General features: G+C 52.8%; 2 protein-coding genes across 3 annotated transcripts in view; one reads left to right on the top strand and one right to left on the bottom strand.

Annotated features, from left to right (window-relative positions):
* The window catches only part of PDE6D (phosphodiesterase 6D), a 64,490-nt gene extending 62,233 nt beyond the window's left edge, over positions 1–2,257 (bottom strand). Inside the window, exon 1 of the mRNA XM_075528949.1 lies at positions 2,015–2,257. Within this exon, the coding sequence (XP_075385064.1) occupies positions 2,015–2,064 (50 nt within the window). The 5' untranslated portion in view covers positions 2,065–2,257. The remainder of the gene's footprint in view (positions 1–2,014) is intronic.
* A 370-nt stretch (positions 2,258–2,627) lies between these two features.
* COPS7B (COP9 signalosome subunit 7B) overlaps positions 2,628–15,046 on the top strand; it is a 33,891-nt gene continuing 21,472 nt past the window's right edge. Inside the window, exon 1 of one of the 2 annotated variants that reach the window (XM_075528948.1) lies at positions 2,628–2,838. The gene's annotated coding sequence lies outside the window, so the exon portion shown is untranslated. Of the gene's footprint in view, positions 2,839–13,712; positions 13,843–15,046 lie in introns of those variants that run through there. The other variant, XM_075528947.1, reaches the window with a different exon arrangement.

Genomic DNA, 15,046 nt, shown 5'->3' with positions numbered 1-15,046 from the left:
ACGGGGGCAGCACGGCTCTGTTGCAGAGTTGGAATTGACTCTAGGACAGTGGGTTTGGTTTGGGTTACCTATTGTAGTAATAAAATTATTCTTATAGAAAGATTCTCAAAAAGTTCAGAAAAACCATTTGCTCAATGAAAGGCAATCCATTGCCGGTTTCCTAGGAAAGCAGTAATTTTATTCTGTCCTGAAGGTATAAATAACAGATCCTAAAACTCTTTGGCCCTCTGAATCCTCAGATGCCATCCAGGCAACCAGAGCTCCCATGCTAATGCTTTTCTGTGGCTGCTTCCCTGTGCTTCAAGAGTTTGTAGGGCAGGTCAAACTTTCCCTGCAAGTCTGCTTTAGAGGCACTAATGCTGTTGCTGAATGGGTTAATTCACTTTTCCTTTCAGTGGCCAGTTCAAGCTCTGTCACTCGGCCACTCTCTCAACAGGTTCAAGAGCCAAGACTGAAGGTGACTGCTAGGCTCAATCATTCCCTTTACGCTTTGCTGGGGAGTCATGAGCCAGCCCCTTTCTTGTTCTCAGCAATAAGTCGACTCCAACCAAACACAAAGGCTTGCTTCTGCAACCTCCACTCCCCACAGAGTAGGGTGTGCAGGGTGCCCGCTCAACAACAGTATCCATCACTCAAACCCAAATCAAAAACCCCAATCCATGCTGGGACGTTCCTAACACTGTCCTCACGCCTATCAACTTATCGAGAAAGGTACCTGGAGTTACATGCAAAACGGCTGCTAGTCCACGGCCTTATAAAAAGCACTGCAAGGTGATCATGAAAAGCAGCATGCAAAGGTGATACAAATTCAGTTTTAAACCCCAAACAGCCTATCACGGTAGCTTCCCTGAAAAAAGGTGCCATGTGTCCATCCAAATTATTCTGTGTCCTTTCCCCCATTTTGGGTCCTAAAATCGACTACCACGGTTGTTTTCCGATTAGGATTCAGCAGCACGAACTTGCAGTCAAGTGAGCACTGAGAAGACTCAACAGGTAGCCCAGAGGCTGTGCTAGCACAACCCCGAAGGGAAGACTCCACCTGCCCCCAGGGAGGCACTAAAGACTCCTCCACCCTGTAAGGACGTTAAGAGAAGACCAAGGACAGGACGGCAGGAAGTGTCCAAAGGCGAGACCCAAGAATGCATTTTCTCCCCCTGCATCCTTTGGTGACACATGGGCATTCCAGGTAAACATGCACAGGGCATTGCACAGGGAAGGTGGCCAAAGTGGCCTTCCCAAGACAGCGGCAGGTGGCCTACTCTAGCCCACCGTGTCCCCCAATGCCGTCAGATCCCGCTGGACAGCTCCACCAGGTCAACGCGGCCGGAAGCGGACCTGCCAGCCTAGTAACCTTTGCTCCCAGGAGTCCCAGGGGAAAGCCGTAGCACGTCGGGGTAGCAGACCACTGCGTTTTGGGGTCCTTTTTTTTTTGGAAAGAGAACAGAAGAACTGAGAGGGGCAGCGGTGGCCACCCCATGCCTCAAAAGGCCAAGAGGGAGTGAAGATGAGCGTGGGGGCTGGGGCCTGGGAGAAGCCACAAGTGAGCAAGAGAAGTTGTGGAGACCAGGTGGGGTGGGCAGGGCGCTCCGAGAGGTGACCCCCACACACACCCCGAGCCTTCGCCAGTGCCATGCCAAGCCACCCGCGACAAGTCCCTTCCCCTGCCCACCCAGGGCTTCCCGCCAACCTGGCTGCGGGGCTTCTGGGGAGCCCGCCTCCTCCCTCCCCGCGGGCCGCAGCCCCCCGGCCGGCCGCCCCGACGACGCCCACTGCGGACGCCCGGCGCCTCTCCTGGCCCTTTTCCCGGGGCTTCCCCCGCTTCCACCCCTGGACTCCCGGCAACGTCCCCTTCCCCTCGCAGGACACCTCCCCCCCGCCCGCCTACAGCGCCCGCCCGCCGGGGCCCGCGCCGCGCTTCTCCTCAGACGCCCGCCCACCCGGCGCGCCCCCAGCCGGGCCGGCTCCCGGGGAGCGGCCGCCTCCCGCCCCCCACACCCCGCTCCCGGGCGGATACAGTTTGAAGCCCCTCAGGATCTCCCTGGCCCGCTCGTCCTTGGCTGACATGATGCGGCGGCCGCCGCCCGCGGCTCTCCGACGCTGGCCCGGCGGAGCCTCGCAGATGGTGTCCAGGAGCCGAGGACGGAGCCGCAGCCCGGCCAGGAGACCTCGGGCGAGTAGCGGCAGCGGCCAGACCCGGACCGGCCTCTCCCTCCCCTCAGCTCCCGCTCCTTATCCCTTCTCCTTCCCTCTAGCCTCCGGGCGTCCGCCCCGTGGCCAATGGGAAGGCCCACCTCAGAGATTGGCATCCGGGTCAGCCAATAGAAACACTCAGCGGCTTCGCAGGGGGATGGGGAACGTCAGTGGGAAGGGCCCTTCCCGGGAAGTCCCTTAGGACAAAATTTTCCCTGGGTGTTGTTGCCTGGAGTTCGCCCCAGCGGAGGATTGGCTTCGCAGCTACAGAGGCTCCAGGGGCCTGCTCCCGTCGCTGGGCACACTGGGGCTCGGAGATGACAACGGGTTGCACCGGGCGATGTGGCCGAGACTACATTTCCCAGCACCCCACTGGCGCGCCCGGGGAACCACGGACGCCGGCGCGCCACAAAGGAGCCCCCGGACTACAAATCCCAGCATCCCCTGCGCTCCGTTCCCTGTAACTTCGACTCCAGTGTGCCGCGCAGTGTGCGCAAATTCTTTAACCCGCCCGCAGCTCTTCCTGATTTCGGAATCCCGAGACTTGAGACCTGGCAGGAAGGCCGTCTGCACCTTGAGAGGAAGATGACAGCCCACGGAGAGCTAACTTCTGTTTGCATGGAACTCAGCATTTTCCTGCAAATCGTGGTAAGGCTGCAAACAACAAACCAAATCACCGATTGAACCATGAAAAAGACACACAGAGTAACTCCTTCACATTTCTCTTGTTTGTTGGTTCGGGGCGCCTTTGATGTGGGCTGCAGACGTTTCTGATGTGTTCCTGTGTTGGGCTGGGCGGCTGATGCACTGTGAGCTCAGACTATCAACACAGGAAGAGACTTCAGAGAATTTGCTAATCCAACGCCCCTGTTGTTTTACCGTCGAGGGCCCGGGAAGACGGGGATTGGGCAGAGGTCACTGCTAGCTGGGGCGGTTAAAATTGGCCCTGCGTCTCTTGACCCGCAGCCTGGGCTCTTTGCACCACACTGGGGCGGAGATATTTTTAGCGGTTTGGCCGGCTTTGTGATTGTTATTATCTTTTGTCAACAAAATCTTCATGTAGTTTTCCCGTCCAGGCTCGCAACACCCGCAGAGGTTAGGTAAGCACTTGCAGGGTGGATTTCCTGCAAGGGAAGGAGCGGGCTGGTGTGTGTCTTCAGCCTAGGTGAGACTTGGAGTTTTGATGGCTTCCTTCCTTTTCAACGTGACATTTGATTTCAGGAACTCGGTAAAACTGCTGCGCATGACAGGGTTTCCTTGGCGACCTCCTGTTTCCTTTCCCAAGTGAGCTCGCCTCTTCCTGTCCTCTTTTTCACCCACTTGGCACCCCCAGTGTTTTCTTCCATGCAATCTGGCAAGCGTGTTTTCGCTTTCTGTTGTTTGCCCAGGCATTATGTGGGTAAAAGGTGAACCAAGTGGCCCCCAGTACGCCAACCATCGGTTCAGAGGAATTCAGGAGTCGCCCTGAGATTTAAAGTGGAGGGGGATAAATGGGGGAGCCCTGGTATAGTGGTTAGGAATTGGGCTGCTAACCACAAGGTCAGTGGTTCAAAACCACCAGCTGCTAGGCGGATAAAGATGAGGCTTTCTACACCTATAAAGAGTTACACCCTCAGAACCTCCCAGGGGCAGTTTTCCCCTGACCTATATATAGGGTTCCCCTGAGTCAGTATTGACTTGATGACAGTGAGTTGGTTTTTTCTTTGATGGGATAAAGGGTATGAAGGAAGTAACATTAGATTACTATGGAAATCCTGATGGCAAAACTCTAGGGAAGCAGTAATATTTGAACCTGAAGGAGGGCTAGGACTTTTATCTAACCCCCAAAAAACTTATCCTTCACGTTTTTTTGCTGGTGAGGTGAAATATACATACAGTTAGGACACAGATTTTCACACATGCATCTCCCTGTGTCATCACCACCAAAATAAAAATAGAAGCCATTTCAAATGCCCTCAGGTCCCTTTCCGATCAGTACCGCACCTTCCCAGCCCCAGGTGATATTTCACCTGAGGACTGTCGCCACCGATTGGTTTTTTGACTGTTCTTGAATTCCACTGAAATGTAGCCACACAGCATTGGGTCATCAGTATTTTTGTGTGAGATTCATCCATTTTGTGCATAGCCGGGGCTTTTCTTTTTAAATTGCTGAGTCGTAGTCTGGGGGGTGCGGGGGGTGTTTCCAAGTTGGGCTCTTCGAGAGGCAGATGGGGTTCTCGATGCCCATAAAGAGTTACAGCTTCAGAAACTCACAGGGACAGTCCTTTAGGAGGTCGACCCTGTTGTAGTTTGTTGAAGATCAAACTCACTGCTTCTGACGATCAGAGTCTTGGCAACCCTTTGCTCTGTCCTACAGGCATGCTATGAGTTGGAAATGACTCAACAGCCATGTTTTATTTTTAACCCATGGAATGTAGACACCACAATGTATTTGGTTGGACCATATTGTGGCAGTTACATAATCTATTGTCAACTTGAGACTATTAAGAACCAAAGGGTGGAGTTTAGCTTGTCAATCAGGTTGCAGCTTGATGACCTCATTTGGAGGCACTACGGAGAAAAATGGCTTGCTGGAGGTGGGGACACTCACTCACTCCCTGCCAGACATTCCTGTTGACAAGCCAGGTGGAGCTATGCTAATGGCACCCAGAGCCTTAGAGCTGGAAGAGCCATGTGGAGACCCACACCAGCGCTGAGATACTTCCGCCACCACTGGATCCACAAGACTTTCCAACCACTGGCTTGTGCTCTTCCTGAACTCAGTGTCATTGCATGCATTGTGTGAGTCTGAAGAGGAATTTACAGACTGGTATTGGACCTATGGGCTAGTATCGGACTTATAGACTTGATCTGGACTGAGCTGGGATGTTTTCTTAATGTACAGTTATGCTTTATACAAAGATTTTCCTATACACATGAATTTCCCTGGATTTGTTTCTCTATTCTACCCACCTAACACACATATAAAGAAGAACCTGGAATCAGAAGGCTTATTAACGACCTGCAATATGCAGGTGACACAACCTTGCTTGCTGAAAGTGAGGAGGACGTGAAGCCCTTGCTGATGAAGATGAAGGACTGCAGCCTTCAGTGTGGATTAGAACTCAATGCAAAGAAAACCCACACATCCTCACAGCTGGATCCGTAGGCATCATGGTAAATGGAGAAAAGATTGAAGTTGCCAAGGATTTCATCTTGCTTGGATCCACAATCAAACTTGTGGAAACAAGTCAGGAAGTCAAATGATGTATCTCATCGGGTAAAGGCCTTTCTAAAGTGTTGAAGAACAAGGGTGTCACTTTGCCCGACTAAGGCGCCTGATCTGAGCCATGGTGCGACCATTCGTCTTGTATGCATGTGAAAATTGGACAGTGAATAAGGAAGACAGAAGAATGGATGCATTCCAGTTACGGTGTTGGAGAAGACCGTGGACATTACCATGGACTGCCAGAAGAAGAAACAAATTTTAGGAGCAGGGATGGAGAGACTTCGTCTCCTGTACTTCGGACATGTTATCAGGAGGGGCCAGTGCTGGGAAAAAACATGGCGCTGGTTAAGTAGAGATGGTCAGCACAAAAGAGGAGCACCCTCAACAAGATGGCATCAAGCATCACAATTGTAAGGGTGGTGCAGGCTGGCACAGTGTCTTGTATTGTACACAGGGTTGCTAGCGGTTGGGACTGGCTCGATAGCACTGAACAACTAACAACTGTTGTTGGACCTTTGGGTTGTCATCACCTTGAGGTTATTAACAAACTGCAGTGATGATTTTTATGTGTGTCTATTTGGGAGGCGTGCCCACTCATTTCTAGGAGTGGAGTTGCTGGCCTCTGGGGTATACATGTGATGGGTCTTAGTAAATATTTCCAAATAGTTCCCCATTGTGATTGTACCAATGTTAGGAGAGGTCCTGATGGGAGAGTGCTCTTCTCCTCCTTGTTCTTCTCAATGTCGCGTCAGGTCACTATTTTTAACCTCAGCCATGTGGCCAATTAGACTATCTCATTATGGCTATTACTCTTTATTTTTAAAATGTGGAGTCCCTTACCATAGGCCCCGCTCACCGTTTGGGAGTCCTACTAGTGCAGTGGTTAAGTGCGCAGCTCCTAACTGGAAAGTCAATGGTTCAAACCCATCACCTGCTCCGTGGGAGAGTGACTCAGCCCTGTCGGGTTGATGTGAGTCAGAGTTGATGCTACGGCCATGTCTTTTTTGACTTTATTTACTGGCCATTTGTGCAGTGCCTCGTGCAAGTCTCGTGCACACTTTTTGTTGAGTCTTCTTGATTTTACCTTCTTATATCTGGATATGAAGTTACAAGTCTGCTAGACACTTCACAGCTACAGTGACTGTCTGCGAGCACCAGAGTGCGACGGATGCCTGGGCCTTTCGGGTCTCACAAGTTTTCTGCCCTGGATGTGGTGCGGCTCTACCACTTGTCCACTGCCCTCCACGAGCAGGAAGAATTTGCGTTTTCCTTCTCTGACAGGTTTCTCTCTGACTCAGATCTCTGCTGTTGCAGGTTTGACTGTCTCGTCTTAATACTGTTGGCTTGTCATTGTCTTCTCTGAATAGTATCTTTTCTCCGAAGGAACTTGTTGATCTTAGTAAAGTGCGGTTGGCCAGTGTCTCTTGTTGTTGAGGACACACAGGATGTGTTGAGGACATACACCGCAGTGCGTACGGTGCAGTGACAGCGTGTGCAGGCTTTGAGTGGGGCAGCCCTCCTTGTCTGTCCTCCTTTTCTGTGTTGTTCCTCCCCAGTCACATCCACTCACTGCCCTCCAAGATTCCTGTCTGACCTTTACAGTTCCTGTTGCCCATCGCTTCCATTCAGATCATCCTCAAAGGAACATGAGACTCCAGGCGGCCACTCTTTTTTAGTGGTGAAGCAACGACAATGGTCACGCCATTACAACAGTTAAACTCCCGTTTGAGGTTAAAGAAGAGTTCAGGGGTTAGTTTTGGTTTCAGGTGTAAAGACAAGCAGTCTCCAAGGTTCATTCAGCCTTCACGACACCAGGCTGTCTGGAGTCCATGAAAATTCAAAACCATGTTCTACATGTCCCGCTTTTTGATCAGGATTCAGCTATGACATCTTTGATTAAAACGCCCGGTCATGAGAGCTGGGCCCCATCTGGTTCTTCCGGCCTCCTGGCAAAGGCGGCAGTTGTTCATGGAGGTAACTGGCCTCTGTGAACATTCCATTTTCTCCACCTCTTCCCGGCTCTCCTTTGTCCTCTCTTGTTCCAGGCAAAGTGAGACTGGTTATTGTGCCTAAGACTCCAGGCAATCGGCTACACCTGGGACGGGGAACAAAAGCCTTAAACCCATTCAGCCAGATAACTGGGATGCCCCTGGAAGCCACCACCCCAAAGTCCCCAAACCAAGCCTCATGTGCTTCTTGGGAGTGCAGCTTACAACACTTATAGTGACTGGCTGTGCACCCCCACCCCCCCATTCATGTGATCTTTCCATCAGTGTTAACCTCCTGCCCCTGGTCACCGCTAACAAACTGTGGTCTCTGTGCATTCACCCTTTCTTTCTAGCTAATGGAAGCCACACAGTGTTGCCCTTTTGTGATTGGCTTATTTCCCACAGCATAACATCCCCCAGCTCCATCCACACGGCAGCGAGTAGCAAGACTTCCTGTCTCTGGTTGGCCAAGCAGTGCTCCCCAGTGTGTCCGGCCCACGTTTTTCCCATCTGGTTACCTGCCCATGGGCATATAGGTGGTTTCCATCTTTAGGCATTACAACCGGGCTGCAGTGGACGCATGGGGTGGGGGGGATGGGGAGTCTGGATCTGCACTCTCAGGCCCTTGGGGTCTGTGCCTAGAAGTGGGCTGGGTCACATGGTCGTCCTCTTTCCAGAGATTTGAGGGACTGACTATGTTTTCCACACAGGCACTTCTTTTATGTCCGTGCTTTTTTGCATCCAGGCGAAGACATGTCCACCCCCCACCCGCACCCCCCCGGGCTGGTAAGATTTTAACAGGCAAATCTGAGAGGAGGGGCCTTGCGGCTAGGAGAGCCAGCTGGAGTGCAGCAGGCCCTGGCGTCAGGGAGGGCAAGTGTGGGGTGCTCAGCATGAGCTGGCCCGGTGTAGGGCATGGGGTAGACAGAGCTGGGAGGGTTGAGCTGGCCAGGTGTAGGGCATGCGGTAGACAGAACTGGGAGGGTCGGGGAGAGGCCCACCAACGAGGGTGCGAGGAAGGCACTGTCGTCCCTGGAACCCTTCAGTGTCAGTCGCTCCTTTATGGAAAGCACGGTTCCCAGACTGTGTGGCCTACCACCACCCCCTTTCCAGAAGAAAATTCCGCAGTGCCCTCCGCCAGCCCCCAATCCGCTTAAATGAAAAACTCTCCTAGGGGAATGTGTAAGCTGTCTGCCTTTGCAGCTACCCTGGCTTGGTCCAGGGCCCAGGGGCCAGTATTGCCCACTTTGGGAAGCACTGGCACAGCAGCACGGTGCCCTGGTGGCGCATTGGTTGAAACACTCAGCTGAGAGGTGGGCGGTTCAAACCCGCCAGGTGCTCCAAAGGAGAGAGGTGTGGCCCCGGCTCCTGTAAGAATGTTCAGTGTTGGAGACAGCGTGGGCCAGTTATGCTCTGTCCCACAGGGTCACTTGGAGTTGGGATGTCTGTCTAACAGTGGGCTTGGTATGTGCAGCAGTGAGCAGGGTGGGGAGAAGGAACTGGGTAGCGCTTGCACCGCCCCCCCCCCCCCAAAGGCCTACTGTTCACAGACGTACCTCTCCCCTCCTTGGAAGGTAACCACCAGTGGTTACCCAGGGCACAGTGGTTAAGCATTCAGCCGCTGACCGAAAGATCAGCAGTTCAAGCCCATTAACTGCATCACAGGAGAAAGTCAGCTTCTGTATACAGTGCAGCTTCAGAGACTCCATGGGGCATCTCTGCTGTGTCCCACAGGGCTGCTGCGAATCCAAACGGATGCCACGTCAGTGGGTTTGGAAGTGTGGCTACTGGAGTGTGGGGGAGGTTAGCCCCTTCTCCCCTCCCCACTCAAGCTCCCTATCAATGGTTCATTCCAACCACCCAGCACTCTCCTAGGGAGGAGTTCCGGTGAAGACTACCTCCCCCCGCCCATCTCCTTATGCCTCATACACAGGCTTACTTCAGGTTGGCTCACCCACAGATCCAGCTGTAGCCTCAGAAATACCCACCAGTGTTTCAGCCCCTCTTCTGCTCACCCTCAGGCACACAAAACCATAAAGGTATACAGGCTCAGAAACCATCAGGTGCAGTTCTGTGTCCTGTAGGGGCGCCATGGGTGGAACTGACTCAAGGGCAATGGGTTTTTGGTTTTTGCATTGGACTGGTCTCCTCCTCAGTGGTTTTCTGTGGCCTCCATCTTTTGTAGACACACCCACCCAGAGCTTCAGCTCTACCCTGGCCCGGCCATCCCTTGTTCTCCCATACACTGCCGGTTTGTGTGCACCCCCGCCTCCCAGGCAGACTTAGCCCCTCAAACTGATCTGGTCTTCCTCCAACCTATTCCCACCTCTGCCCCCTCCACAGCCCTGTTTACAGACAACTCCTTCCAAGCCAGAACGTTAGGTGGTACCCTCCTTCCCTCTCGCTGCACGCAGCTGGTCACCAAGCCTTAGATACTGAGTCGGTTTGACTCACAGTGATGATCCAATGTACAACAGAGCAAGACCCCACCCGTCCTCGCCATTGTTTGTACGTTTGTCCATCCACTCATTGAGGGCCTTCCTCTTTCCACTGCTCCTCTACTTAACGAGTCTCAGAGAGCCCATAAGAAGGCCCGGTGGCAGTGGTGCAGTTGTTACACATTGCACTGCGATCTACAAGGCCAGCGGTTTGAAACCACCCGCAGCTCCGAGGGAGAAAGACGGGGCCTTCTACTCCTGTAAAGAGTGACAGTCTTCAAAATTCACCAGGCAGGTCTCCCCTGCACCAGAAGGTCATGATAAGTCTGCATTGATCCGACCGACCATGACAGTACTGAGTCTGAGAGATCCTGGGGCCGAATGTCCCCAGCAGGGCCCCTGCGTTTCCATGCCAATTACCCCTTCCTTTGTTCAGAATCTCACCATCTCTGTCTGGAATCCTGCAGTTACTCCCTGGGGTCCCTGCCTCCAGTCTCCACATCGAAATTCATTTGCTAAGTTATGGCAACTGGAGTGACCATTTCAACCCCCCGAGTATTCAAACCTCTCCCCAAAGCCGTTTCCAGTGCCTCTGAGTGAAACGAGGAGCTCTGACGGCAGAGAGGCGATACCTTGGGCTGCTAGCCATAAAGGCAGCAGTTTGAAACCACTAGAAAGACTGGACTTTCTACTCCTGTAAACAATTCACAGGAGGAATTGTTCTGCTCTGTCCTACAGGGTCCCTGTGAGTCAGCATCGGCTCAATGGCAGTGAGTTTCCTTTTTGAGTTGAAGTACAAACCACTGCACCTGGCGTCAGCCCTTTGAGATTTGCTTGCTCACTCTTTCAGCCTCTTCACCAGTTTCACATTCTCCAGGGTACCAGCCCTCCCCGGGCAAAATTAGAAGAAGCTGGTAGCTATCTGCCTCCTATAGCTCACAGGGCTCTGGGTTCTCAAAGAAGGGCTTTTGTCATGGCTCAGAGCCTCCTAGGGGTAGAGCTTGGCACGTTGGTGGTTCGAAACCCCTCTGTGGCCTGACACCAGAGCCTCCCCCAAGTGCTTTCCTCGGTATCAGGTGCCAGCCACTCTGCGTTTCTTTTCTGCATCCGAGTTTGCTGCAACGTTGCTCTGTGACTATGGGCACTGCTCCCATGCTGGAAATGCTTCTTTTTCTTTCACTTTTTTTTTTGCCAGATAGTGCCTAAATCGCTCCAAAATGTATTCTCTTCTGTGCTCCTGTGTCAGTCTGGGTACTTTAGAGAAACAAATCCACAGGAACTCATATATGAGAGAGTTTATATAAAGGTTAAGTGCACAACAAGAAAACACCCCGACTCAGTGCTGTCCAAGCCCATAAGTCCAACATTAGCCCATATGTCCGACACCAATCCACAAAGTCCTCCTCCATCTCACAAAACACATGCAATGATGCCGACCGCAGGAGGATAGCCGAATCAGTGAGTGTGTGAGCATCTCAGCACTGGCAGGGGTCTCCACATGGCTGCTCCAGCACCCAGGGCTGCATCCGGGTAGGTCCACGTGGCTCTCCTAGGGGATGTCTTGCAGGAAGTGAGCCTTGCCAGCTGAAGCAGGGAACTGGCTAAGACAGCTGCGCCCTGGTCCGACCATCACAAAGCTAGAGACCCGAGAACTAGTAAGGTGAGGCTCACAGCCATTTATCTCTTCGCCCTTCAATTAACCCCACGTGTTTATTGGCCAGGTTGGCACAAAAAACTTTAACTGTCTCAGCTCCCAAAGGATAGTCAGCTCACTCTCACAGCACTTATTTAATTGATACTTTTTAACAGTTTCGTAATCCATGGGACATATAATGCCCACCTGCATTTTCTGCTCCTGGGGTTTATTGGGCGGCTCCTTTCCCACTGAAGGTGTGTGCAGCCATCTGAGGAGCTGTATTATTGTCTGACCTGGAAGAATGGGTGTGTACCAAACACTCCTACATCGTAAGGGTCAGACTACAAAAACTTTGGACTCTTTTGGCATTGTTTTTTAAACTGGGAGAGAGGTTTTTTAAGTGTATTTCTGGCTCCCTATGTGTTATTTTGGAGCCCAGGTGGTGTAGGAGTTATGAGTTGGGCTGTGATCTTCATGGTTGGCAGTTCGAAGTCACTAACAGCTCTGAGAGAGAAAGACCATAAACAGTTACAGGGGTCTCTGAATCAGCATGGACCCCTTGGCAGTGTTTTGTTTTTTGTGTTAAGAGGAGCCATAGTGGTGGAGTAGGTTATGTATCGGGCTGCTAACCACAGGTCAGCAGTTCCAACCCACCTCGATGGCAGTAAGTTGTTTGATTGGCTGGTATGTTATGTAAGGAGCCCTGGTGACACCATGGGTTAGGCATTTGATTGCTAACGGCAAGGTTGGCAGTTCAAGTCATTAGGCTGCCTACTCCCATAAAGATTTACAGCCTTGGAAAACCTATATAAGATCGCTTTGGTGTGTTATTTAAGGAGCCCTGGTGGCGTTGTGGTTACACATTGAACTTCGATCCTCAAGGTCTGCAGTTTGAAACCACCCGCCGCTCTGCGGGAGAAAGAGCTCTTTACAGCAGTAGAGTCACAGTCTTGGAAACTCTCAGGGACAGTTCTACCCCATCTGTAGGGTTGCAATGAGTCAGAATTGTCTCATTGGCAATGAGTTTGGTTTTGGTTTGGGGTCAGAGAATATTTTCAGTGCTTGGTTAACTCAGAAGCCGGTGTGAACTCACGCCACTTCACCATCAGAGAATAATGCAGTCTGCTTCTGTGAAGATTTACAGCCTGGGAAGAGACCCCGTGGAGCAGCTCTGCTTGGCCCTTTAGAATTGCTGTGAATTTGAATCGACTTGGGGTGATGGCTTGGCACAGTACTAGGATGCTGCCTGTATTACGATGATTCCTGGTTCCTATACTTACAGCATTTTCAGGCATCCTGAATTGTATCACCCAGCAAGTGATCTAGATGCTGAGCTACGTGAGTCCCACCCAACACCTAGCCTCAGAGGGTTCTTTCCCACCGGACCTGAAATGCTGAGTGGCGTGCCACTGCTTAGCTGGAGCTCTAAGTGCAGCTCCTGGAGAAATACTGTGGCCACACGGCCATTGCTGGCTCCGCCCACCACTGCTTCCTGCTAAGATGCTTTCTGAATAGAAGTCGAGACTTCACCTTGCTGATGCCAGCGCCAGCTGTGCCCTTTCTTGGTTTTGCTTTGAGGCTTAATTAACTCGCTTGGACAAATGGCGCTAATATTGCAGGCCGTGGAATAATCCTGTAATTGAGTCAATTCTGGCTCACAGTGAGTGACCGGAGAGTGAGTTTCTGAGACTTCACATCTTTGTGGGAGGAGGCAGCCTCATGGGAGGAGCTGGTGCGTTCATGACTCTGAGGTTAGTAGTCCCAAATCGTAACCAGATCGCTTCTTGATGCTTGGGGGGTGGGGTGGGGGGGGTGGACACTCATTCACTGCCATGGAGTCGATTCCATGGTGACCCTATAGCCTGTGGGTTTCCACTGTCACTCTCTCGTGGGAGCAGAATGACTGGTTTCATCCATGGAGCGGCTGGTGGCCATGAACGGCTGACCTTGAGGTTAGCAGCCCAACACGTAAGCCGGACTCCTATTCAAAATGTGTTCCTAATGGCCACAGGGCGCGCCTAACCAATGAAACATAGCCGAAGGGAGGGACTCCCAGCCCCGATGGTAATCGCGGTGGCTCAGGTACCAGGCCTACGGAGGTGGCCCCTCTCCACCCAGTTCCGGGATCCAGCCCCGCCCCTTCCGGCTCCGTTTCCCCTGGGCGCTCCGAGTCCCCAGGCGGCGAACGCGGCGGGGGAACCTTGTGTGGGCGGAACTCAGGTGCGGCAGGAGGAGGCTTCCGGGGGGGAACGGCACTGGCAACGGGTTGGCGGAGGCATAAAAGCGCCGGACGCCGGGCCGACCATGGACGCTTGACAACCTGCGGGTGGACGCTGGGAGGCCGGGCCAGCGACTCGGAAGACAGAGAGGCGGCGCGGACAGGTAGAGGCTGGCGGGAGGGAGGGCAGCGCGGAGGGCAGCGTGCTCACTCGGCCGGTCGGCTCAGCCTCACGCCCGCTGCTGGGAAAGCCCGCGCCGCCCCGCCCCCGCCGGGGAGCACGCCCCGCAGCTCCTCACTCCGCGCCCACCATCGGCCGGGCCTGGAGCCAAGTCCAGCCGGACCCCGAGTCTGCACTCGCTTCCTGACTCCCCAAAGGTTGGCCCTGCGCCTTTCTCCCGCTCATCAGAATAGCGCCCTCCTGGGACAGCAGTCTGTGGCTCCTGCCCCTATCACCTGGGCTTCCTGCCTCCACGGGCTCCGTTCCTTAGTGAGGTCTCTGGGGAAAGGACGGAAGCATCCGTCCCTTTCTTTACCACTTCTTCACCACTTCCATCCTGTCTCCTAACACGGATCCACGTGGAACGGGTTTCCCCTCTTCCATCCCCCAACAATTATCTCGCCACCGCCCCCTTCTCTTCCCCTCTCCTCCTTAAAAGTTCCATCTTTCAGATTCCAAAGTCAATGCCATCGAGCCCATTCTGATTCATAGCGACCCTGTAGAATAGGGTAGAACTGGGCCTGCGGAGTTTCTGAGACCGTAGCTCTTAACGGAGTAGAAAGCTTCATCTTTCTCTCGCAGTGGCTGGTGCTTTCAAACTGCTGACCTTGTGGTTACAAGCCCAGCACATACCGACTGCTCCACCAGAAATTCTGCCGCCCCCCCCCCTTGTTAAGTGAGGTGACTCCTGGTTCTTCCAGTACTTTGTAAGGGTCCTCTCACCCTTGTGTCTGTTTCCACAGGGAAACTTTGTTTCTCTTAGCCAAACTATCCTTTTTAAGAATGTTCTCAGCTCCACGCCATACCACCTCTGTCCTTGAGTTTATTCTCAGAGGCAGTAATCTTATTTATTTAGGACTCCTGCGGAGTCAGTGTTAGGGGACCTTTTCACACAGCAGTGGAACCGACCATAGGATCTGGCTGTGAACTTTTTGAAACCTCCTGGTACAGTGTGTCCCCATATATATAATATGTTAGATCACCCACTTAAGAGACCTTTCTTTCCCAGTGTCTTCAGGATGGCAACACAGTATCTCCATTGTTTTTCCAAATCTCTGTTGACCTCCTCCAGCTTCTGGAGGGCCAAGGAGTATCTAATTCCATAGCTGCTCAAGGCTGACTGCCTCAAGGCAGAGGCCAGACATACC

Source organism: Tenrec ecaudatus, chromosome 13, assembly GCF_050624435.1.
Source record: "Tenrec ecaudatus isolate mTenEca1 chromosome 13, mTenEca1.hap1, whole genome shotgun sequence".
Taxonomy (NCBI): domain Eukaryota; kingdom Metazoa; phylum Chordata; class Mammalia; order Afrosoricida; family Tenrecidae; genus Tenrec; species Tenrec ecaudatus.
This window is presented reverse-complemented; position numbering and strand designations above follow the sequence as displayed.